This window comes from Callithrix jacchus, chromosome 11 (genome assembly GCF_049354715.1).
Source record: "Callithrix jacchus isolate 240 chromosome 11, calJac240_pri, whole genome shotgun sequence".
NCBI lineage: Eukaryota > Metazoa > Chordata > Mammalia > Primates > Cebidae > Callithrix > Callithrix jacchus.
The window spans coordinates 31,156,704-31,184,012 of record NC_133512.1 but is presented as its reverse complement, the minus strand read 5'-3'; the positions used below and the strand labels follow the sequence as shown (position 1 = coordinate 31,184,012).

General features: G+C 37.1%; 1 protein-coding gene and 1 non-coding gene across 5 annotated transcripts in view; one reads left to right on the top strand and one right to left on the bottom strand.

Moving 5' to 3' along the window:
* SKAP2 (src kinase associated phosphoprotein 2) overlaps positions 1–27,309 on the bottom strand; it is a 432,987-nt gene that overhangs the window by 258,305 nt on the left and 147,373 nt on the right. Inside the window, exon 1 of one of the 4 annotated variants that reach the window (XM_035253572.3) lies at positions 4,477–4,613. The exons of the other annotated variants lie outside the window; for them this stretch is intronic. Coding sequence (XP_035109463.3) covers positions 4,477–4,585 — 109 coding nt within the window. The 5' untranslated portion in view covers positions 4,586–4,613. Of the gene's footprint in view, positions 1–4,476; positions 4,614–27,309 lie in introns of those variants that run through there. 4 annotated transcript variants of the gene reach the window in all.
* LOC118143907 (U6 spliceosomal RNA) lies at positions 7,915–8,021 on the top strand. The gene has a single exon (XR_004728392.1). It is a non-coding gene; the product is annotated as a U6 spliceosomal RNA (small nuclear RNA).

Genomic DNA, 27,309 nt, shown 5'->3' with positions numbered 1-27,309 from the left:
CAAAAATGACAAACATTCCTACACACCAATAACAGACAAACAGAAAGCCAAATCATGAGTGATCTCCCATTCACAATTGCCACAAAGAGAATAAAACACGTAGGAATACAACTTACAAGGGATGTGAAGGACCTCTTTAAGGAGAACTACAAGCCACTGCTCAAGGAAATAAGAGAGGACACAGATAGAGAAACGTTCCATGCTCATGGTTAGGAAAAATCATTATCATGAAATGGCCATACTGCCCAGAGTAATTTATAGATTCAATGCTATCCCAATCAAGCTACCATTGACTTTCTTCACAGAATTGAAAAAAACTACTTTAAACTTTATATGGAACCAAAAAAGAGCCCACACAGGCAAGATAATCCTGAGCAAAAAGAACAAAACTGGAAGCATCATGCTGCCTGATTTCAAACTATACTAAAAGACTACAGTAACCAAAACCACATGATACTGGTACCAAAACAGATCTGTAGACCAATGGAACAGAACAGAGTCCTCAGAAATAACACCACACTTCTACAACCATCTGAACTTTGATAAACCTGACAAAAACAAGCAATGGGGAAAGGGTTCCCTATTTAATAAAGTGTTGGGCAAACTGGCTAGCAATATGCAGAAAACTGAAACTGGATCCCTTTCTTACACCTTATACAAAAATTAACTCAACATGAATTAAAGACTTAAACATAAGACCTGAAACCATAAAAACCCTATAAGAAAACATAGGCAATACAATTCAGGACATAGGCATGGGCAAAGCCTTCCTGACTAAAACACCAAAAGCAATGGCAACAATAGCCAAAATACACTAATGGGTTCTAGTTAAACTAAAGAGCTTCTACACAGCAAAAGAAATTATCATCAGAGTGAACAGGCAACAACTACAGAATGGGAGAATATTTTTGCAACCTCTCCATCCAACAAAGGATTAATATCCACAAGCTACAAAGAACTTAAACAATTTTACAAGAAAAAAACAACCCCATCAAAAAGTGAGCAAAGTATATGAACAGACAATTTTCAAAAGGAGACATTTATGCAGCCAACAAACATATGAAAAAAAAAGCTCATCATCACTGGTCATTAGAGAAATGCAAATCAAAACCACAATGAGATACCATCTCATGCCAGTTTGAATGGCAATTATTAAAAAGTCAGGAGACAACAGATGCTGAAGAGGATGTGGAGAAATGTGAATGCTTTTACACTGTTGGTGAGACTATAAATTAGTTCAACCATTGTGGAAGACAGTGTTGTGATTCCTCAAGGATCTGCAACTAAAAATACCATTTGACCCAGCAATCCCAATTCTGAGTATATACACAAAGGATTATAAATGATTCAGTTATAAAGACACATGCACATGTATGTTTATTGCAGCAGAGTTCACAATAGCAAAGACTTAGCACCAACCCAAACACCCATCAATGACAGACTCAATAAAGAAAATGTTGCACATATATACCATGTAATACTATGCAGCCATAAAAAAGGATGCATTCATGTCCTTTGCCAGGATATGGATGAAGCTAGAAACTATCATTCTCAACAAACTATCACAAGAACAGAAAACCAAACATCACATGTTCTCATGTATACATGGGAGTTGAACAAGGACAACACATGGACACAAGAGGGGAACATCACACACTGGGGCCTGTCGGGGATGGAGGGCTAGGGGAGCGATTGCATTAGGAGAAATACCTAATGTAGGTGATGGGGTGATGGATGCAGCAAACTACCATGGCATGTGTATACCTATTTAACAAACCTGCATGTTCTGCACATGTACCCTAGAACTAAAAGTATAATATAAATAAATAAATAAGAAGAAAAAATGAAAAAAGAACTAAGACTGAGACTTAGTTCTAAGACTAAGAATTCTATACTCGATGATTTTGAGTATGGGATTCTCAAATAAAATTTGGGAAGTGTTAAACTCACCAAAAACATTCAAAGAAACATAGTTTGATGAAGTAACAAACAACTATTATGCCAAATGCATAGTATTAGTAAATCTTCACATAGTCTTGATCAGGTAGCATAATAAGAAATTCAATGACTGGTAAGGTAACCAATCAAGCAGTTAATAAAGCCAATTTCCCTCAGTTCTAGAATAAAAAGATGAGCAAAACTGAAATGAAAAGAAAAGAATTGTTGTAGACTGTGAAGGGTGGCCCAAAAATTCCCATATGTGTACCCTTGTGCACTATGACTTTATACCATGTGGATGAGCCTGAACTAGACAACTAATGATGACAGACTCATGGCTATCACCTCACTAGACATAGAATAATCATCAGACATGTGCAGCATCATCGTAGGCAATCTAGCTATCCTTTTTGATGGAAGAAATACACAGTCAACCCACAAAACTGTGAGAAATAAAGATATTATCATAATTCACAAAGCTTTGGATAGTTTATTATGGAGCAAAAACTGACACAGAAAATGGTACTAGAACTGAAGTGCTACTGTTACAGCAACCTGAAATATGTAGCATTAGTTTTGGGACAAGGTGATGATGGATAGAGGCTGGACTAGTGACAGGAAACTTGTTAGCCAAAATTGAAAAAATAGAGAATAAATCGTTAGGAGCAAGAAAAGTGGTAAGAAACTGCTATAGCACTCTGAAAAAATAGCAATCTGTATTATATAGCAGTGCAACAACAGCAAAACTATGAAAAATTTTTCCCAATGGGCTGGGCATGGTGGCTTATGCCTGTAATCCCAGCACTTTGGGAGGCTGAGGCGGGCAGATTATCTGAGGTCAGGAGTTCAAGACCAACCTGACCAACATGGTGAAACCCTGTCTCTACCAAAAAAATACAAAAATTAGCCTAGTGTGATGGCGAGCACCTATAATCCCAGCTACTCAGGAGGCTGAGGCAGGAGAATCACTTGAACCTGAGAGGCGGAGTTTGCAGTGAGCCAAGATTGCACCACTGCACTCCAGCCTGGGCAACAGAACAAGACTCTGTCTAAAAAGAAGAAAAAGAAAATTTACCCAGTGAATTAGAGAATCAGCTAGAGAATCAGCTAAGGAGATTGCCTGGCAAAATATTGAAGGAGTAGATTTTTAAAAATTGTATAAGGTATCATACAAAAACAAGAGAAATGAGCTGAAGAAAGAACTGTGCAGTTTTCCTGCAGAATTCATATGCAATATAAAGGAGCCAGGACTTGAGAGCTGGGAGGAAAATACTTCATATTTCTGGTATCTCTAGCCATTAAAAGATTCTCAAAGTAATAAATGACTGGCTGGGTATAGTGGCTCATGCCCGTAACCCCAGCACTTTGGGAAGCCAAGGTGAGGTGATCATTTGAGGCCAGGAATTTGAATTGCAGTGCGCTATGATTACACCATTGCACTCCTTCCTTGGTGACAGAGCAAGACCTTGTCTCAAAAAGAAAAAAAAGGAAATTACTTCACAGTGAAGATCCAGATCAAGGGTATGGCTGAAAGACCCCTTGTTAAACCATTGAATGGTGTAAGGTGGTGCCTAGAATCTTAAGGATGTATCACAGCAGCCTAGTACGCAGCCCAAAGGTGAGAGTGGCTATCTCAAAAAGAATAAGTGATGTGGTCTTTAGGGCATGGAATAGGCCCAAATCACATTCATAGGAGGTCCACAAAGCTTCACAAAGTTTTAAAAAGAGTTATAATGATAAAAATCCCTGCAAGCTTGGCCTTAAAAAAGTTCAAAAGGAAAAGATTTCTCTTGGACCCCAGTTTTCTACATTCAGGAAGCAGGCTAAGAAAGCCTCCTGGCTGCAAACATAGCTATTTTTTATTGAAAACTGAGAGTGTCTCAGAGAGTAGAGGGAAGAGCCCATAGGACAATAAACCTCCTTCCTCTGAGAAGAACATCAGAGGACAGTAAGTAATGGAGTTGAGCCTAGGAAGAACTGGGGCCTAATCAAAAAACATTTTGTGCTTCTTAAATAGAGGGACCCCAGCAACATCTGAAAGGCTAGACTTGAGAAGTTTTATGGGCTGCTAACTACTACATGTCTCTCATTTTTCCCTTCTTTAAATGAGAGCAAGGAGGCTGAGGCAGGAGAATTGCCTGAACGCAGGAGAATTGCCTGAACCCAGGAGGCGGAGGTTGTGGTGAGCTGAGATCGCGCCATTGCACTCCAGCCTGGGTAACAAGAGCGAAACTCCGTCTCAAAAAAAAAACATTTGTTGCTCTATTTTAAGTAGGGTATGGGGACAGATAGCTTCAAGAGGAGCTGCACTTGAAAAGCTGTACTGTATTCACTTCTGAACTAATTTCATATCACAAGATTATAGACTTCAATACTAATACCTTGGAATAAAATAAAAGGGGGTTTTCATGAAAGCAAGAATTTTTCTCCGTTTTGCTCCTTGTTGTATTCCAAACACCAAGGACAATGATAGGTTCATGATAGGCCCTCAATAAATACTCATTGAATTAACAAACTCTTTCAAAAGTTTAAACTCACATGTCATTTCATTGTTCTTTTTGTATTGTATTAGCAGACACTTGTGGTTTTCATTAACAAAAAGACAAAACAAAAACAAAAACAAAACAGGCCAGGCATGGTGGCTCATGCCTGTAATCCCAGCACTTTAGGAGGCTGAAGCAGGAAGATCACTTCAGCCTAGAGGTCAAGGGTGCAATGAGTCATAATCACCCCACTGCACTCCAGCCTGGGTGATGTCACAAAGACAACAACAACAACAAAACCCCAATGTGACCTAAATGTGGTATCCTGTTCACAAAAGTAGTTACTTTCAAGAAGAGGTACAACCTCAATGTGAATCTAGCCACTTGCTCAGAGTATCAATAAAAAAATAAGAGAAGTCCTTCAAAGCTCCTAGGATGATCAGCTTGTACTCTGAAGCATGAGATTCTGTTAGTACCTTTTCTTAATATTCACAACTATAGTATTATGACTGGTCATAAAATTATCTAGCTTTTCTAATTCATCTTGACTGAATCTATGACCTCCCAGGCTAACGAATTCCACAAATTGGCCATACATTGCATGAATAAATATTTTCCTCATGATTTTTAAATTCTAAATTTATTTCAGCCATTAATCTTATAGAATGAGTGGCCCTTGTCTTAACAGTTGGAAGACATAAAATTAAGTAAATTGGGCCTGCAATAAGGATGTCATTTTAGCAGTTTTTTGTGGTAATGTTTCATTTATTATGTGAGCACGTGGCTATGTTAGAAGAGTATGAATAGCTAATTATTTTCCTTTTAGATTTTTACTTTCACAGTAGAACAAAAAGGAAATTTCAAGATAAAGAGAAAAAGAAAGAAAAGAAACAAGAAATATATGACACTGGATCAGGGACTGCTGTCATTCTATTTGAGTTCTTTAAAATTGCTATGGTCTAAGATAATAAGATAAAGAAAATGGATTCAATCAGTTTTAAAGCTGATTATTTAAAGTAACTGGGTAACGATAACAGCATTTGATAACATTTATCGCTTAGATGAGAAGCAAATGGAAAAAAAAGGATTTGCTGTAGACAGAATTTTATTGTTAAAGCAAATGCTGTCTGTAAAACCATTAACAGAGTATTTTCTAATATCATTACTGCCTGAGATTTGGGTTATCTGTCGTTTTTCACAGTCTGTTTCATTGAAATGTATAGGGTCAGCTAATAAGAAGCAGTTTGCTGGCGGGGCGTGGTGGCTCACACCTGTAATCCCAGCACTTTGGGATGCTAAGGCGAGTGGATCACAAGGTCAGGAGTTCAAGACCAGCCTAGCCAACATGGTGAAAACCCTGTCTCTACTAAAAATACAAATGTTAGCCAGGTGTGGTGGTGCATCCCTGTAGTCCCAGCTACTCAGGAGGCTGAGGCAGGAGAATCGCTTGAACCGGAAAGGGAGGTTGCAGTGAGCAAAGATCACACCACTGTACTCCAACCTGGGCAACAAGAGAGAAAGCCTACCTCAAAAAAAAAAAAAAAAGAAGCCATTTGCTGTCTGCTGCATGATTAATCAGTCTGGGAGCCTCAGTAGGATCAAGCCTTGGAATAAAGAGGTATTATTTATTTAGCTTTGGCAATTTGGAAAAACTTTACTCACTGAACTAATCACAAATTTTTGTAAGAACATAAGATTCCCCATTATTTAAGGTTACATTCTCAATAACTTTTTTTTTTTTTTTTTTAGACAGGGTCTTGTTCGGTCACCCAGGCTACAGTACAGTGGCTCCATCACAGCTCACTGTAGCCTTGACCCTCTCACCTCAAGCAACCCTCTCACCTCAGCCTCCCAAGTAGCTGAGACAATAGGCATGCATTATCATGCCTGGCTAACTTTTGTATTTTTTTGTAGAGATCGGGTTTTGCCATGTTGCCCAGACGGCTCAAGCCGTCCTCCTGCCTTGGCATCCCAAAGTGCTGCGATTACAGGCATGAGCCACTGCATGCGGTCCCAATGACTTCTTTTAGGAGTAATTTACAGTCTTAATACAGAGAAAGAAACAGTGGACATGGGGGAGTAAAACGGTGAAGTGTTTTGTCATTGGCAGATTTTACAAAATGAAAAGTGTGCACACTGATAAAACAGCCAATATTGCAGATTTTAATATGTTGTTAATCAATATCTACCTATGTTGGCACACATGGATTAGAAACAAAAAATCATAGCCAGAAAGAATTTTGCAATCATATGGCACAACTGCAACATTTCAGAGAAGAGGAACTATAAACCAGAGAAGTGACGTGTACAAGGTAACAGAGCTACTTAGCGGAAGGCAGAAAGGTTGGGCAACAGTGCTGACTTTCTTCAACAGCCAGCAATTCTGCCTACATCATAATAACATCTTGAAAAAGGAGAGCCCTCTGACCAAAGTCTGGTCACTTTAAGATTTCGCCCCAGGCTGTTTTTTGTTCAAGCCCAGATAAATCTGCTTCTCTTTCTCCAGAGCCTGGAACGCTACAAAGATTCTTTTCCTTTGGGCACAATTGATGGAAAACCAACTTAGAAACTTACAAGGAAAGAGTTGCAGTGGTGTTTCTTCCTCCATAATCTCCTTGCCAAAAGATTAGAGTAACTAAAGTCTTTTCAGTAGTGTAGCCTTCAATACATATGACAACACTCATGAGTGTTTTGATCTAATATATACAAAGACATTATTTCTGAAAACATATGATTCTAGTTTTCTTTATATTATGACATATAATTATAATTTTAGGTCACATATTATGGATCTGGCTGGAGGCATGGAATCATGCTACTGTTGCTTCTACTACCACTAATTCTCTACTCTTTAGAGATATTTTTATGCTTTGTGTGTCATTCTGTCACATGAACTGTGTTGTAAAGAGTATATTTATGAGTCTAGCCATTGGGAGTGGAAACTGATGTATTATGTAGTCTTGCACCTCATGTGCAGCTGAATTATAAAGCAGATCATAACAGCCAAAAAGTCTGTGATCAGAGAAAAAAAGAATTTCAAAACATAAACCATGTTCTTGGCACTAGCCTCATATACTGGACATTCATAACCCACAAATGCCCAGGCTATAAATTTGCAAGTTGCATTAATATGGCAGTAAAAGTCAGTCTTCTGAAAGCTGCACTTGTAAAATATTTATAAATTCACATGGTTGTTCCTGGCAAATAACTACATCTGTCAGCTCTGTCTTTTTGCTCCCAAAGCAGCAGGGTTGGTGTCCTGTGTAATTCACAATATGTTCATAAAAAATTATTTTGAAAAATCAAGATGGAAGATATTTTATACAAGGGGGAAAAATATCTGCTCCTCCAATGGTTTAGTGTTACTATTTGATCTCCTAAGGTTCTTTCTCATCAAGGCTTTTTCTTTGAACAAGTTTAAATTTTACTGGACTTATCTACTTTCCAAATTAGCAAGGCAAGTCATGGGGTTGTCTTTAAAAATCTCACATTACTGCTCACTTCGGCAGCACATATACTAAAATTGGTACAATACAGAGAAGATTAGCATGGCCCCTGCACAAGGATGACACACAAATTCGTGAAGCATTCCATATTTTTCTCCAGACGGATTAAAGATTTAAACATAAGACCTAACACCATAAAGAACCCTAGAAGAAAACCTAGGCAATACTATTCAGGACATAGGCATAGGCAAGGACTTCATGACTAAAACACCAAAAGCAATGGAAACAAAAGCCAAAATAGACAAATGGATCTAATTAAACTTAAGAGCTTCTGCACAGCAAAAGAAACAATCATTAGAGTGAACTGGCAATCAAGAGAATGGGAAAAAAAAATTGCAAGCTACCCATCTGACAAAGGGCTAATATCCAGAATCTACAAAGAGCTAAAACACATTTACAAGGAAAAAAACAACCCCATAAAAAGTGGGCAAAGAATATGAACAGACACTTTTCAAAAGAAGACTTTTGTGCAGGCAACAAACATATGAAAAAAAGCTCATCATCACTGATCATTAGAGAAATGCAAATCAAAACCACATTGAGATACCATTTCATGCCAGTTAGAATGGCAATCATTAAAAAATCTGGAGACAACAGATGCTGGAGAATACTTTTACATTGTTGGTGAGAGTGTAAATTAGTTCAACCACTATGGAAGACAGTGTGGTGATTTCTCAAGGATCTAGAAATAGGAATATCATTTGACCCAGCAATCCCATCACTGGGTATATACCCAAAGGATTATAAATCACTCTTTTATAAAGACACATGCACACATATGTTCACTGCAGCACTGTTTATAATAGCAAAAACTTGGAACCAACCCAAATGCCCATTCATGATAGACTGGATAAAGAAAATGTGGCACATATACACCATGAAATATTATGCAGCCATAAAAAAGGATAAGTTCATGTCCTTTGCAGGGACATGGATGAAGCTGGAAACCATCATTCTCAGTAAACTGACACAAGAACAGAAAACCAAACATTGCATGTTCTCACTCATAAGTGGGTGTTGAACAATGAGAACACATGGACACAGGGAGAGGAACATCATACACTGGGGTCTGTTGGGGGGTTGGGGACTGGGGAGGGATAGCAAGGGGTGGGAGATTGGGGAGGAATAACATCAGGAGAAATACCTAATGTAGGTGATGGGGAGATGGAGGCAGCAAACCACCATGACGTGTGTATACCCATGTAACAATCCTGCAAGATCTGCACATGTATCCCGGAACTTAAAGTATAATTGACAAAAAAAAAAAAGAAAGAGTGGTAAGAGCACACATCTTTCCCAATATTGGGGGAAAGCATTTAGTCTTTCACTATTTAATATGATGTTAACAATAAGATTTTTATACATGTTCTTTATCAAGATGAAGTAATTATTCTCTATTGCTAACTGACTGAGAGTTTTTAATCATCAGTATCTGTGGAATTTTGTCAAATTTGCCTTCTGAATATGTTAATATGATTATATGATTTTTCTTCTTTCACCTGTTGATAAATATATACACTCACAATATGTACCCACAATTAAAAATTAAAAAATTTAAAATGATGAATTGCTTTGAGCCAAATGTTCAATCAGCCTTGCAAAAAATTTTTAAAAAATAAAAATAAAATAAAATCTCACATTAATATGTACAACACAGGCTAGGCATAGTGGCTCACCCTTGTAATCCCAACGCTTTGGGAGGCCAAGGCAGGTGGATTGCCTGAAGTCAGGGATTTGAGATCAGCCTAGTCAACATGATGAGACCCTGCCTCTACTAAAAATACAAAAATTAGCTAGGAGTGGTGGTGGGTGCCTATAATCCCAGCAACCTGAGAGGCTGAGGTGAGAGACTCACTTGAACCCGGGAGGCAGAGGTTGCAGTGAGCAGAAGTAGCGCTACTGTAGTCCAGCCTTGGCCGAAAAAAAAAATACATGCATACATAAATACATATACATATATATGTATATATATATACACACACACACACACATATATATATATGCACACACACAACACAGTGGAGTTTTTCAGTGCCAAAGTCAATATGTATATCAATGTCACATGGTATCTTTACCATGGTATTTTCTATGTATATAATCTCCCTATAGTATTCAGGAGATGCTTCATATAGGAGACCTTTTAGATAGACCTGTCTAGATAGTTTGTTTTTTCTCAAGATTGGAAAAAAAAAGACACCAGATTACATTTTCATAGAGATGTATGCCATAAAGATGTAATCCATTATTTCGAGGGGGGAGAAAGCCCCCCAAAATCATACCCACTAACAGACTGAGTACCTGACAATAAAATATGCTGTTGTATTTGTATTTGTATAATTTTTACTGCCATCTAGCTTTTCTTCCATCTCCCCCTACAAAAAAGGATTTAGATTGTTTATAATGCAAACATAATTATTATACAGACAGAACAGTTAAAGGTGAGATCAGAGATATAAACACCAGAGTATTAAAGTCCTTAAATTGGGGGAGGTAATGCATCCCTTTGAGAATCTAATGAAAACTTTGTGCTCTCTCCCCAGAAAATGCAAGTTAGATATATACACACAAACAAAACATGTAACACACACTTTTGCATACAAACTCAGGCATTCAGAGACCACAAATACCATTCCACAGACCACCACAGAGGAAGGAGAAAGAAAATGTATATCAGGAAACTGGAGTAAGAGTATCAGTGCCATTAAGCATGAAGTTTAGCTCTAACTTTGTAGTCAGTACAGAAGGGAGAATTCAATGGGTTTCATAGATCTCTATGTTTAACAGAGAAATACACATCAGGTTTTCAGGAGACACATTTTGAGAGGAATTTGTCAGGTGGATGAATCTCAGATTTATTATTATTATTATTTTGAGATGGAGTCTTGTCTGTCACCCAGGCTGGAGTGCAGTGGTATAACTTCTGCTAACTGCAACCTCTGCACCAGGTTCAAGCGATTCTCTTGACTCAGCCTCTGGAGTAGATGGGATTACAGGTACTGTGCCTGCCACCATGCCTGGCTAATGTCTGTATTTTTAGTAGAGATAGAGTTTCATCATCTTGGCCAGGCTGGTCTTGAACTCCTGACCTCGTGATCCACCTGCCTCAGCCTCCCAAAGTGCTGGGATTACAGGCATGAGCCACCACACCCAGCCTCAAATGTATTATTAAATACACAATGAACAATGTCTTTAACAGGAATTTTGTAAAGGTGCAAAACTATTTTCACATGGCCATTTTTATATTGCTCCCTTAATAAATCCTGGGGATATTCTTAATAAGTAGTAATTCTTATGAGTAGTTGTCAAAATAGCTATTATTTCCTTCCACAAATGAAGGAACAGGATTGGGGATTAACTTTGTGGGATTCAATTAATTTTGTACTTGGCATAGTATATGGAAACAGTTTACAACATTTGGGCTTGGAGGCTCTGGGTTGAATATTTATACCATTGCTTGAAACATAATCAGTGACTAGAAAATTCTAAGAATAGCAGCCCTACTCGAGAACTTTCAGTGGGTGACATCTGGGATGAATTAAGTTTCTGTTCAGTCCCAGCTTTAGCTACAGATGTAGAGGTGTAAATGTGCTTTCCAGGAACTGTAGATTATACGATCATGATGTAGACTACTTTTATTAGGAGCTCAAGTACCACATTTCCAGAAATATAAAGAATGACAGCAAGGAAAAAAGCCTTTAGAGCTTAAATTACAACCACATCTAATGAACTCAGAGGTGTTTTTCACTTACTAGGGTATTGCTTTTCAACTCCTGTAGCTTAAATGAATCTAGTGATCATAACAGTAAATATGGCTTCCAAAAGCATCCCAAGAGGTATCATTAGTCACATATTACATCCTTTTCTAATTTGTACACATTCCATGTTTCAGGGTTTCACAGGATTGCTGAAACCTCCAGAATTTCATGTTTCCCTCAGCAGTCTACAGTAACCCTTAATCTGAATGACATGTATTATTTCCTCAGTAAACATGTGATGTAGGAAGCTTAGTAAAAGATTTATTATAAGAAAAGGCTTGATGTTTTATTTCCTCCCTTAATTGAATACATTATTGCTCTCTGTTTAGAAATGCTATGTTGATGTATTACACCTCAGAACAACTATGCACATGCCATCTGCAGGAAGGTTTATTAGACTACAAATCAGAATACAGATGTTGCAGGGAAAACTACGTATGTTAAGTCATCATACATTAAAGCACATTTTAAATCTATGTATCATGGTGGTCTAGCAGATTTTAATTTTTTTTTAATTACAAATCGGTACTTATGAAAGTTCAGGAACTAGAAGCCCTCTCCTCATATACATAGTAAGTAAAGTGATAAGCTGCTGAGGTGATAAGTATAACCCTGTAGATGGGAAAAGGACTAAGTAACTTCAAAAGAAAAAGCTCACATTCTTATTCCCTAATACCAGTGAAAAGATCCATGTTTAAGGTCAGCACTCTAAACCAAATGAACAGATAAGTCTTTGGGGAGTGTAAATGATCACATTTTTATTTATCTTTTTCACAAATTGAGATTTTCATCCATTTACGCAAAGTGTGTTTATTGAGTACCCGTTACTTGCTAGGTGACTCTAGGATGTGCTCTAGGATTTTATTAAAATGAGACTCAGTTATATTATTTTGATGCAAGAGGAGTTGTTTAATTTTTCTTTCTTTCTCCAGCTGTTCAACTTCAGGCCTAATAATGGACAAATTGACCCCAGAAAGTTTACAGGAATATATCAACTACTTCATTGATTGAAAGAATTAGAGGAAGCTTGGCTAGCACAGCTGAGAGGATTGCTTTCCTGAGAGATGACGTGATTCTCTTCCATTAGACTCTCAAAAATATAACTCAATTATATCAATCTTAAACAAATAAAATCCAGGATGCTCATGTTTTTCAGGATTAATGTTCTGTAGATCTATTGATCTTCCTCATTCTTCTGAAAGTATCCAGTGTAATCATTAACAACACTTTGTTTTGATTTACCTGCCCGGCATCTGAGGCTCTTTGAGCTTTCTACAATACCTTTGCGCTTTATTCATCATGCATATTCTGCAGATAACAACAACACATTACTGGCATTTATAACTGGGAGGCTTAAGATTTCAAAAAATTAGATTAGAGATCATCTAATTTTTATATTAGGGTTAGATTTTTAAATAGGGCATAGAACTTCAAGAAAAGATGGTTTTCTCTTTCCATGGAAATATTCAGAAAACAGTCTACCTTTGGTTGGGAAGCACAGGCAAGGGCAACAATGCAAGAAACCACTGTAAAAATGCACATCACATCCAGAAAACGAGAGTATCTTACTTCCTATTAAGCATAATCAGATGAGTGATTATTGTTAATCATATATAGCATCTGCATAACAATGAAGTTTGGATGGCACTATCATATACACTGTATCATTTACCATATGAAGGAAGCATGTATTCATTCCTCAAATATTTTATGAATGCCTACTCGGTGCCAGACAGCATGCTTTGTACTTGGAATGCAAATTCTCAGTATGCTTACTTTCTAGTTGAGGAATACAATGTCATTAAATATAATGTATTATAATACAGGTATGAGAAGTACTGAAACAACATGGGGTTACTGGTATTTTAGCCTTGTGTTACAGAAAAGGGAAACTGACCAGAAATATTGATACTAATATTATAGGACAGTTTTAACAATTAAATGAGAGATTTATTAAGTTACTTAGTACAATGCCAGCCCATAGTAGGGAGTCCATAAATATTATTACTGAATAGGTAGCATAGAGTAATAGTTTGGAGAAGGGGTCCTGTATCAAACCTTTTGGCCTGGATCCTAACTATGTCTTAGTTTGTGTGGCCTTGGGAAAGTTATATATGGAGATCTCAGCTTCCCCAGGGTTAAGATGGGAATAACAATCATAACCACTTCTCAAGGTTGTTGTTTTGAGAATTAAATTGTCACACATGTTCATGGTAAAGATCAAAGCTGGGAGCAGGTCCGAAAACTTTATATCACACAAAACTTCTAGTCAGCCTCTCATAAAATAGAGATATTGTGGCCCCGATGAGTGAAAGAGTCCTTATTTTTACCATGGGGAGGAGAACTCCCTAACAAAGAGTTCAAGCTAGGAGAAGGCAGCAAAGAATATTTGGTATCTTGAGGGTTAGAGGGAAAAACTGGCCTGAAGAGAAAGGGCCAAAAAGAGAGGGAGAACATGGACACCAGTAGAAGGTAGGGGAATGGGACTTGGGCAGAAGTTGGACTGAACAAAGTAGAGGGAAATGGCTTCAAGAGGAGAGGAAGAATATGCTACCCACACATCTCTAAGCACTAAATGAGGGATAATCTTTCCAACACGTCCAATCCATATTTTGCTAAGTGGGGGTATTTATTTTTGCTAGATAATTCCTAAAATGTTATAAACAGAGCTTAACTAAGAGTATCCAAAATAGCCCAATGATTATCTTTGAAGGCGTCTGGTACAAACAAGCTCTTTTCTCTCATTTGGATTCCCACAAAGAAACTTTTGGACATGAAAAAGAGGCAGATATTGGTTCATAATATGTCTCATGGTACTGAGAAAATTTTCATGATTGCAATTTTTCGTTTCATTTTTTGAAGGAGTGATTTAAATGTTCTTTCTGTACATAATGGGATAGGAATTGTACAACTATTACCACAATCCAATTTCAGAACATTTTCAGAGAATGAGGAGTTTTAATCTGTGATTTAAATGCTGCCAGTTTATAGATCTCTGTTCTTGTACCAGAGACAATCTGAAAATTATCTCCAGAAGTAAACATACTAACCAGCAATCACTAAGTAGTTGATTAAAACATGAGCGTATTTTACTCTTTGAATGGCTAGCTTCCTATGAAAGAATATATATATTGCTGCTCTTCTGTTACCTTTCTGATGATATTATTTATGCTGTAGCCCAACGTATTACATTAGAGAGCAATTGGAGGAAAAGGTTCCTTAAAGCTACTTATATATATTACAATTTTCTGCTATACATCATTATTACTAAGATGACTTGCAGCTAGTGTAGCATGCCTAGGCAAGCTCAGATACTTGGCAGTAAAACACAATTCTTTTAATAGCCTAGCTCCAATGGGTACCCCTTTGAAAAAGGCATTTATTGTTAGTTCTGTTAGCTATTGAACCAGTCTTTGTATACTTCGATGCATAAGCATAATAATGGAAATTTTTATTTTAAGTTCTATGCTATACTTTGCATATGAAACAGAAGTTCTTTAAGTATATGTGGAAATTCAAATGTACTTCCTCCTCTACAAAGAAAATTAATCTGAGAACAAGGGTCTACTTTGAGACTGTATAGAAAGGGCAAATAAATCCTCTGATATGCTGCTTAGTCCTGACCCCCACCCCATCCCATTCCAATACCCTCATTAACAAGAAGCTGTCAAAGTACTTGAACATCATGAAATAAGAATGGTATTTCAACAAAATATCAAATGCTTAGAAATCCACCCCCCAAAAGAGGTTATTCTTTCATTTCTAAATCAATAAGCCAGCAAAAAAAAGGACCATATTTGAGCTGGCAAAAACTCCTATGCTTTTACATTCTGTGAAAATATAAAAGGAAAAAAGTAATTCTTCCGTATATTTATGTGATTTTCCATGAAAGCATTCATTAAATGATGTTTACATATAATGATGACAGAGTGTACATGGGTTTACTGCTTGGCATTAGAAGGGCAGTACCTCCAGTTCAATCTTGAAAAAATAACAGCCCTTTTAGTTTTTAGTGTACTAACTTGGCTCAAACCATACCATAAATTACTTTTGTATGAAGGCTGTCATAAAAATATTACTGCAGAATGCTCCACTGGCAGTTAGAGTCAGCACAAGTTAATGCAAGCAAGTTGCGCAAGTTAAAATAAACAGCAGAGAATTGGGTGTGAAAACAGTATTAATCAGGTGTGTCCATCTGACCGTTATAACTTTAAAACATCTGTAGAGCTAAGTCAGTTTTTGTCAAGGTCACTTACTGCTCAGAAAGAGCTTTTCAGCTTCAACAAAAATATCCAAGAAACAAAATAAGGTTTAAAAAAAAATGATGTTCAAATAGGTGTGCTTTATTTTACGTCACCTGTAAGGAACAGGGTTTCCATCTAACATGAGATTCCCATTCCTATTCCTCTGTAAAGGCATCATTCTGATAAGTTCAATGAGATGTTTGAAAAATGAAAAATCACTTTTATTATCACTTCTCTGAGAGCTAATGTGGTTTTCATTGAAGGAAGTCACAACAAAGGCTTTTATTAGACAAGCTGTATGTTTGTCCCCCATAGAGCTGCCCCACAAAAATTCCTCGGAATATGAAAACTCTCCTATTAGCATTAAATTTGGGGAATTATATTCCCCAAATTTAACAACAAGCTTCAGAAAGCCCTTGTTAAACATACATTTGCTGTCTATTTCTGCCTTTAAGGATTAACACCACATGGTGATTGCACACGACATGGATCCCATCGAGCTGGTTGTCTTCCTGCCTGCCTTATGTCGTAAAGTGGGGGTCCCTTCCCCTGCATTATCAAGGGGAAGCCAAAACTGGGACGTGTACTCCACAGGAAGACCTGCACCACTGTGACCTTCACACAAGTTAACTGGGAAGACAAAGGCGCTTTGGCTAAGCTGGTGGAAGCTATCAGGACCAACTACAACAACAGATATGATGAGATATGCCATCACTGTAGAGGCAATGTCCTGGGTCCCAAGTCTGTGGCTCACATCACCACGTTTGAAAAGGCAAAGGCTAAAGAACTTGCCACCAAACTGGGTTAAATGTACACTGTTGAGTTTTCTGCACATAAAAATAATTAAAATAATACAAATTTTAAAAAGAAAAAAAACGAAAAAGAAAAAGGGCAGGAGACCACTCGCGGCAGTGGGGCGTGCACTGGCTGAAGAATTCTTTTTTTTTTTTTGAGATGCAGTCTCGCTCTGTCACCCAGGCTGGAGTGCAGTGGCACAATCTTGGCTCACTGAGATGTGATTCTTCTGCCTCAGCCTCCTGAGGAGCTGGGATTACAGGTACCCACAACCATGCCTGGTTAATTTTTATATTTTTAATACAGATGGAATTTCACCATGTTGGCCAGGCTGGTCTTGAACTCCTGGCCTCAAGTGATCTGCCCACCTCGACCTCCGAAAAGAATCCTTCATCCTTAGCTTGCAGTGAGAAAGAAAGAACTACACCAGACTCTGCAATGGAGGTGCTGGAGTATGAGATTAGCCAGGGACAACCTTCTAGTTTAATGTGCAGGGTTCTGTGAATCTTTTTATACTAAGTTTTCAAAAGTCTTCTTACCCTGAATCTGGGTGTGCAGCCACTTTTTAATCCAGTGGCACATGGGCCAGACACTGTGCCTAGCCTACTAAGTAGGAAATGTTTCTCTCTTCTGCCCTGGTAACGAAATTCCAAATTCTATTCAAGTTTTTGGCAGCGATCCCTTCATTTCAGGAAGGGCAGACAGACCCTTCCCTCAACAACAAGGAATGAGCTGAAATCGGTCTAAATCAGTCATAGTAATTTCCTTTTCTTTCCTCAGGGATTGGCCAGTGAGTGGGCACATGAGTTAATCCTGGCCAAGGAGACAGAGGGAAAGTCCACTAGGGAAGGCTCTCTTCCTAATAAAAATATAAGACTGCACAAGCAGAAAGTCTCCACCTGTCTTCCTTCTTGTCCTGAACATGGGCATGGTGACCGGAGCCACAGCAGCTATATTCTGGCCAGGAAAATGACGAAGAAGCTGGCCCTGAAATCATTAGATTACTGAACTAACTTAGGCAACTGCCTACTTCCTGTCTCTATGGATTTGCCTATTATGGACATTTCATGTCAGTGTTGGTGAGGAAGCGAAGATACTGGAACCCTCATACATTGTTGGAGGGAGTGTAAAATAGTGAAGCCACTTTAGACAATAGCTTGGCAGTTCCTAAACTTGTTAAACATAGAGTTACCACATTACCCAGCAATTCCACTCCCAGGTATATACTCAAGAGAAATGAAAATGTATGTCCGTGCAAAACTTGTATGCAAATCCACATAGCAGCATTAGTCATAAAGGCCAAAAAGTGAAAAAAATGTAAATGACCATCCACGGATAAACAGAGCAACAAAATGTGATGTATCTGTAGATGGAATGTTATTGGGCAATAACAAGGGATAAAGTACTGTTACATATACCACAACATGGATGAACCTTGGAAACATTATGCCAAGTGAAAAAGCCAGACACAAAAGACATAGCTTCTATTATTTCACTCACATGAAATGTCCATAATAGGCAAATACATAGAGACAGGAAGTAAATTAACAGGTGATGGGCTGAGGGGAAGAAAAATGAGGAATGAGTGCTAGTGAGTACAACATTTATTTTTGGGGGGACAAAAATAAATCTTCTTTCTAAAACCAGAAAGAAGTAATGGTTGTACAACTTTATGAATATAATAAAAACCACAAATTGTACATTTTTAAAATATTAATTTTATAGTATGTTAATTATATCTCAACAAAGCTGTTACAAAGAAAAAAAACAACAAACCTCCTCCTTTTACATTGTTTTAGGGGCTAGAAGACTAATATGAGATGAGGCTGAGATGAAAACTTGAGTCTTCTGCTTCTTCCCTCTTCTTTTCTTCCTTCTTTCCCACTGCTCCTCCCAATCACTCTATCACTGTTGCCCTGAGGCATTCACTTGTTCCATCAGCCCCCATAAACAGTAACAGGTATAGAGGCAACAGAAAATCACTTGACCATGCTCCCATTATTGCAGCCCATTAAAGCCAGGAACAAACTGCCCTGGCTGTCCAAAGGCAAAAAATGACTTTGTCTAGGACAGTATTCTTCTCATAAATTACAATAATGCAAATAGAAAATATAAATTTTTTCATCCTATTGTGAACTAAAACAAAATATTTAAAACATTTTCATTTGACCTTTAATACATTCTTAAAGTAAAGGTAATGGAAATCTGAATTATAAACTTTTTACTTTCTCACCATTTAAACCACATTGTTTCTATTTCATTTTCCTCTTTTTGCTGAGCAATGAAAATTCCTTTGTTACAAAATATAGAAAAATATGTTCCTTGGATAGTCTAACTTCCAGAACCACTGTATGTTCCATCTTTGCTTTCAACAATTAATCCTCAGTCTAAAAGGAGGAAACAAGATAATCCCTCATTTACATGATCAACAGAGGAAATTCACATAGAACAGGAGATAACTCTCACAACTCTATCATTCAGAACTCAAAAAATTTAAAAAATAATACTTCAGAAACACAAATATATCAAAATTTTAACAGCAAATTTTTCGTCTCTCCTAGGCTTCTAGAACATATAGATCTCCATTCTTGAGCCTTACTACATGCCAGGCACTGTGCTGGTACTTCACATATGTTATCTCATTTTATTCTCATTACATTTTTTTCTGTCAACCCAGAAGACTTCCAGTTTGAGACAAGGGCCAATCAATAGTCAAGGGGAAAAGGGTGGTAATCAACTGGGAATTGAGTTGGGGTACCTGCTTCAAAATATCTCTTTTGATTTTTTATTGTACCTGAAATCCCACCACTAGATTTGAAGATTTTTCTCTCTAACTTAAGTTGTAACCCAACATGACTGAAGTCTCATAGATTCTGGAAGCTCAAATATAAAGCAAGTGTGGTAAGGATAGGCAATGGAGACCAGAGAACCCAAAGCCTAATTCAACAGTTTGGCCCAAGGAGCTGTCCTCATATGAAGATCATTGGTCACAACTCCTATTTCAGTTGTTTTCAGAGTCCCTATTTTCTTGGTTTGTTCATCTCCTACCTGCTATTTCACTGGCTTCTGATGAAAGATTGTTTTCTAAAAATTCTATCTACCCACTACTAAGGCTGAGAAAGTTTGAGTGATTTGCCCAATATCACAGAGTAAGTGATAGAACCAAGATTTGAATCCTCACAAAGCTAGTGTTCTCAATAACTTCTCAGCATTTTTTCCCCACTATACTAGTACAATTCCATGTTAAGAAGTAACTCCCCAAAAATGTTTGTTTTGGGTCCTTTCAACCACTTACTTTACATCCCAAATATCATTTCCCTGATGCCTTCTCAAAACTGACTTTTGAATTTTTTATTTATGCTTGGATGAAAAATGGTGAAATGGCTGACTTTCCCAGGATATCTTCATTTTGACAAAAAACAATAATTTAAACTAAAACAATGAAGATTTAACTTTAGAATTTCAAACATTATGAAGAAAAGAGGTTAGTTCAAAGTATGACTAAGTGGATTTACCAGAAATGCCTTAAACTTGGAAAATATGAAACACCCTTCAACAAACTGAAACATGTTTTCAGCATTACACTAGTATAAATAGAACTATGGTTTAAAAGGTTCAAAGAGGGTTTTTTCCAAGCTCCTAATTTAAATCCCCAAGAGAATGGCTTCAGGTTCCCACAACATGAGCCATTTGATGGGATATTTTAACAAAAAAAAATATGAAAAACAACACTGCTGTGATGCTTTTAAAGGAGAGATAAGAAGAATGGTTGTTAGCCAAAAATCCTTTATTCTTGATTTAAAGAAAAGAGATAGGAGGGAAAGCCCTGCTTTTTAAATTCTTCTCAGTCTGGTTTCTCTGACAAACCTGTTTGATAGGCATCAGGGACATTAAGCAGTGCTTCCAGGGAAAAAATAGCCATCACTCATGCTTCATTGGATTTCTGTGACAGAATGATCACATTCTGTAGAACCTGGCATAAGCACATCATTATTAAGCCTTGCTTTAGCATTTCTTAACTGATCACGGATGCTGCAGTCCTCAGTGGCTCCTCTCTGTTGGCACTGTTTGTAGTTATTTGACCTTTTCTCAGTGGATAATCCACACAGAAAGCCCTAATTACTTCCCCAGCTTTGACCAGCCAGCAGTGTGAATAATCAATGACACTCATTTAGGTATTGCACAATCAGATGCTTACAGTGTTTAAAGAACATTTTTCCATTGACCTGCCACAGCTGTAAGAAAATTACAAGCAGTAAAGCTGCTGCTGTAATCACAAGATGACCAGGTGACCTTGCAGGTTTGAAGTTGATGGCTGGGGCCTTGACTGGGACATAGTCATGATACAGAACATATTTTGGGAGAGAAAGGAAGCTTTATTATGTACTAATGTGACATGCTCAGCCCTAAGAGCAGTGTTCTGAAATATTGACAAATCACAAGATTCATATTTGCAGGTAAAATTCACCATTTATATCCATGGGCTCTGCTACTTCTTTCCATTGTACATGAAATAGTAAATAAATAAGAATAGAAAAAATACTGAAGTCTACCCATACCTCTCTCTAAGCTTTTTAAGGTAGAAATGAAGATAAAAATTGAAGTAAAATGTCCTATCTAAATAGGTATTTACAGGTTTCTAGGATGTTAAATTTTTTTTAAATATTCAAATTGCAATGAATCCTTATGAACTCTCAGGCCAACTTCCCCCACAAAGATCACAAAGATGTGAGGTTTGAGATTCTTTGAAATAATGAAAAATTATCAAATTACATATAAAGCTAAATTATAACGTAAGTTGTAGGAAAATGGAGTATGATATTTAAAATAGAGTATTGTTCCTGGAAACACTACTGTATTGAAAATCTTTTGGAAACAAGGATTGATCATCTAAGTTTTGGAAATGCAGGACACAATATCCTTTTCACGGAGATTTACAATGATTTAGAATATTAAAAGTTCTAGAATGTGTTTCTCAAAACAACTTTTGGAATGCTAGTTTACAGGTCTTTTTTTCCTTATTACTATCTTATATGAAAACGGAATTTATAATTGTGGGTTTTTGTCTCAGAATGTGAATGAGCAGACTTTCAACTTCACTTTTCATAAAGTTTTGTACTTATTTATTAAAAGGAACACAAAATAAGATTAGTAAAAACAAGCAAGAAAACAAGTTGGTAGAACAATGAAACAGTTATGTTCCTGGCTGAAAAGACAAAGAAAAGGACATGTCCTAAATTAGGGACACAGCAGAGGAGAGTTTTGGAATGGAAAAGGTCTCAGATAAAGAAAAGGAAGGGAAGGTGTGAGGTTAACGCACAGACTATCTTCTCCTTTTCAAACTGAAGGCTGTCCTGATTTAACCTGGCAAAAGAAGGCAAACCAGCTCATCAGCATGCAACTGATGATTTATCCAGCTTGCTGTCAGAGAGAGCACTATGTAAAGACACAGTAGAGAATGAGGAAAAACAGGCAAACCTTAGTGCCTAAGCCAAGAAGGCAAATCACTAAAAAAAAATACTCACACAGTGAAAAGACCACACATTTGCTGGTATGATCTTGATTAATCCCAAGACAGCTGAAGTTTTCATGTTTGGGGCTCCTGGGACATATAATACAAGTTTTTACTCATAGAAGCAGAATCCAATTCATACTATTTGTAGCAAATGAGCTGGTTTTTAAAACACAACTTTTAGCAGGCATCACTGTGTTTTCCTTTAGTGTATGCCATGTTTGGGTGGTATTTATAATCATTTCCTTAGATATGTTTATTGCTTTGTTGGAAGCTGAGGTCTATATTTTTCTGCATTGTACAGCATCCCAAAATTAGGGTGGATTTACCTCTTATTCTGTAATACCGTTTTTCAAGGACCCAATAACTCAATAACTGGTTCCAGCTTGCAATGTGTCTGGGAATTTTTTTGACTTTTGGAATCCATTAATGTCCTCCAGAAACATTCTTAAATAGCACCAAACCATCAAGTATATGAGGTTATCATTAAGGTCAGTAGTAACAGGCAGTTAGAAACATAAGGAAAGTGGGTTGGGAGGCAGAGGCAACAGCATCAGGAATATTTACACATGTATATTGCTGACCAAGTAATTTCTTCTGCAATTCTGTAAAACTCAGTCTTTTAATTAAAGGTCTTCCAGTGAATGTGGCAAGACAGTGTGTGGAATGTATTCAGGATTGCTATCCCTAGTCATGGATTTTACTGCCTCAACCCTTTGATGTCAGTATATGGCCTTTACATAATTGATAGCACCGAAGATCCCATTCTAAACCTAAGCAAGAAATTTCTAGAAAATAAACTTGGAAGAAAAGAGTTGAGGGGGCAAACACCCAGCGAGTAAAATATATAAACATCTGGCTTCATACTGATCCCCTGAACACTATCTGTGAAATTTTAAGAACCAGTATATGGAATATGCACTATATACAGCTAAAAACTTTTTTTTTTTTAGATGGAATCTTGCTCTGTTGCCCAGGCTGGAGTGCAGTGGTATGATCTCAGCTCACTGCAACCTCTGCCCCCTGGGTTCAAGAGATTCTCCTGCCTCAACCTTCTGAGTAGCTGGGATTATAGGTGCCCACCACCACGCCTGGCTAATTTTTGTATTTTTAGTAGAGATCGGGTTTCACCATGTTGGCTAGGCTGGTTTCAAACTCCTGGCCTCAAGTGATCCATCTGCCTCAGCCTCTCAAAGTGCTGGGATTACAGCCGTGAGCCACTGTAGCTGTCCTCAAGATCATTTTTAATGCTTACGGATAAGGAAACTGGCATAGGAAAGTTAAATGACTTGACAAAGATTACACCTAGTATGTAGCAGAATAGACTACAAAGAGCTGATCCTCCAAATTCACTGCTTTTTATTTTGACTGCAACACAATGTTTCTCCTTAAAAAAATGTTGATTCAATGTAGAGTATATAATATATTGCACATGGAATAAGATATTTATAGATATGTCAGTTAAACTTTCATATCTTTCTCTTTAGTATAAGAAAGTACCAGGTTTATTTTAAGTACAAGAAAAATAGGCGGTGGCCCACGCCTGTAATCCCAGCACTCTGAGAGGCTGAGGCGGGCAGATCAAAAGATCAAGAGATCGAGACCATCCTGGCCAACAAGGTGAAACCCCATCTCTACTAAAAATACAAAAATTAGCTGGACATGGTGGCATGCACCTATAGTCCCAGCTACTTGGGAGGCTGAGGCAGAAGAATCATTTGAACCTAGGAGGCAGAGGTTGCCGTGAGCTGAGATCAAGTCACTGCACTCCAGCCAGGTGACAGAGTGAGATTTTTGTCTCAAAAAATAATAATAATTTTAAAAAGAAAAGAAAAAGATATCTCAGGAAAAGAACTAAATAATTTTAAATGAGAAACCTAGGATTCATCATATAAATCCTCTTTATGTTTATTCTTAGCCACACTGATTCAGTTGAGAAAAGATGCTTCATTTATGACATCCAAGATTTCAACCCATAATCAGAAAGAGCAGAATGGTCATGTTAAAAATATTGGTACTGCATTTGTGTCTACTTAAGGTTGTACATCCAAGTCTGCTTGCATTATTTGTATAATCTGGAGAAAGGACAACTAATTTTCTTGTTTCCTCATTGACTAAACTGCCGTATACATGAGAGTGGTTTCTGCATTCAGAATGAATTCCTACATGATTAAGAACCAATTAAAAGGAATGCTTCTTAAACCCACAGCAAGTAAGCAACTCATTATTATTACTATTTTCATTAAACCATTCAAAGCTTTCTTGATATAAACACAATTTTCTTTCTCTAATCAGTCAACATACCTGAACATTAAAGTTTGTTTGGTTTTTCCAGAGTTCTAGTTGGTTGTTTGCTCTGGGGAATTTGGCCTCTTTTATAAAGTTAATAGTTTGGAAAAGGTACTCTAAGCAAGCTTCTAATGGTGCAATGAGTTTGTTTAACAAGCATTTCCAGGGAAAGATTTTGTTAAGTCACTTGGATGTTTCATCCATACAAAGCCAAAAATCTAAATGTCATAAATAAATTCTTGAACATTTGATAAGAATGCTATAAATTGGACTGATTGAACTATATAAACTATTCATAACATTGTTCTCCATGAAAATGTATTCCAAGTTCCAGTTTAATTTACCAGGAACAACCCCTTGGCTGAGAATCTATCTTGTGACCCAGCAAGAACGCTCTCTCAGCAAGAGGAAGATATTCTTAATAGTTCATAACCTAATTATAAATTTGAAGATAGGAAGGAAAATCTTTGGGGCACATACTCCCCTAAGATGATCCAAATTGTGATCAAACAGTGGTCTAGAAAAGACTTTCCATGCGTTCCTGTGTAAACGTTGTCAGAAATAGACTGTTCTTACTCTTAGGTGTGTACTACAGCCCAGACTACCCTGAGTCACATTCTAACTTTCTCTTTCCTACAACATCTTAACAGGCATAACCCTGTTAATCATTTTCTAAGGCAAATTTGGCAATTTGGGAAAATCTTAAAGATTATCTAGACCAAAAGTGCCCAAACTTTCCCAGGTCATACCACTATAAATGTCTTAGCAATTTTTCATACTGCCCCTAGGCCAAAAGAAATAATTAACAGTCTCATTTATTAAGTAGTTAGGTCCAAACAAACAGTAAATATTTGGGTTCTAATAACTCAGGAGGTAGTTTTACACACACACACATGCACACACACACACACACATAAATTAAAAGCAAATCATATTTTTACTTAATTTCTAAGCAGCCATAATTACTTCCTAATGAGATATGTACCCCTGTTCAGCACTCACATCTCAAACCTTGGAATTAAATTGCACACGCTTCTTTCTCATTCTACACTGATTTCCATGTAGTACTTGTTTTTTTATCATAGCAATGGCCAAAAACCCAGCTTTATAAAGAGATGGCATCAAAAGACATGTAGTGTGAGATAATGTAAACTACTGCAAGCTGTTCTTTTGCCTGGTGTCTGAAAAACATCAAGTATCATTCTATTTCCCTCAACATTTTTAAATGTCCTGCAACACCCTTGTGAGTTCACTGTAGCACCCCATGGCACCTCGGTCACAGTTTGGGAATTGTGAATCTAATACCCTATTTCATGGATAAGCAAAGTAAGACCAAGAATAGTTAAGAAAATTTTCTAAGATTATCCCGCTAATTATGTTAAGTAAAAAACAAGAAGTTGTGTGTAAAATACTGAGAATTTAGCCCATGTTCTTAAATTTAAATGGATCCCACAGATCTTGATTCTGCAGAGTAAACCTATGGACAAGAAACTAACCCTACCTCCCAGGGCATTCCGGTCTTTGCATTTACTACTAGATGGTCCTCAACATAGTGATTTTTTTTTAAGGTGAAAGGAGTTTTTAAGGTGAAAAGAGACCTACATAATAGCACAGAATTAATTATAGAACCAAGAGTAGCACCTGTCTTCAGACCCCTCATTCAGGGCTTTATCACATCACAATTTCCTTTCCTCCTTTATCTAGAGGCCCTCTTCATGTCCTCTACTCTACTCATCAAACTCTGCTTTCTTCCTTCTTGCTTTTCCTTTTTGTTCTTCAGTGCATTCTACTTCCAGGAACCATATGCCCTTATGGGATCCTATTCCCATGCCAAATCTTAGATACTGTGGTAGAAGCTACTGTTTATCTCCCAGTATTCATTCCCTCCTTCTTCTTTATAAAAGGACACCCAGTTTTTTGATGGGCTAACTACAATAAAGATTACATTTCCAGACTACTTTATAGTTAGATATAGCCATATGATGAATTTCTGACCAGCAGGATATAAGCAGAAGTAATGCATGCAATTTCTAAATAGTGTTCTTGAAAAGAAGGGATGTGACCTTTCTCCCTTTCTTCTACCTGTTGGCTGAAATTATAATATAACGACCGGAGTTCAAGTAGCCATTTTGGACCAGGAGGAAGTCACAACTTAAGGATAGCAGAGGAATACAGAACAACAACATAGAAAGAGCCTATTCCCTGTTGATCTTGGGTCTCTTTACAAAGCCTGGTCTGCTCCCCTCTGGATTTGATTTATATAAGAAAGAAATACATTAATAATATTTAGGCCACTGCTGTTTGAGGATTTTTGTTAAAACCAGCTAAACTGACTACTGAACTAATAAATATAGACTATCTTCATGATACTATAATAATGTATAATGTACTTTAGAACAACTTATACAGATTTGCACTATTATATATTTAATATATGTGAAACTTTAGGACACATAACTCCAGGCACCTGTCAGAAGTATATGAAACCAAACTCGCTACCACCCCTTGAGGATTAAATAAAATTTTCATAGCCTATGCCTCACTTGGAAACATATTTTATAAACCAAGTAACATCTGACTGAAATATATAAAGTTAACAAGTTTTCTTAAGGGGGTAAATTCTCACATAAAATTCGTCTAGTTTAAGATGACAAATTAAACACTTTGATTTATCTCCATTATCTCCCTCAACCCCACTAATGATGGAAGAGAGTCCTTAAAATATAAGCCCACAGAGGAATAACAATGAAAGAAGGAATGAAGTCACAAAATTGTGTAAACTGGAAA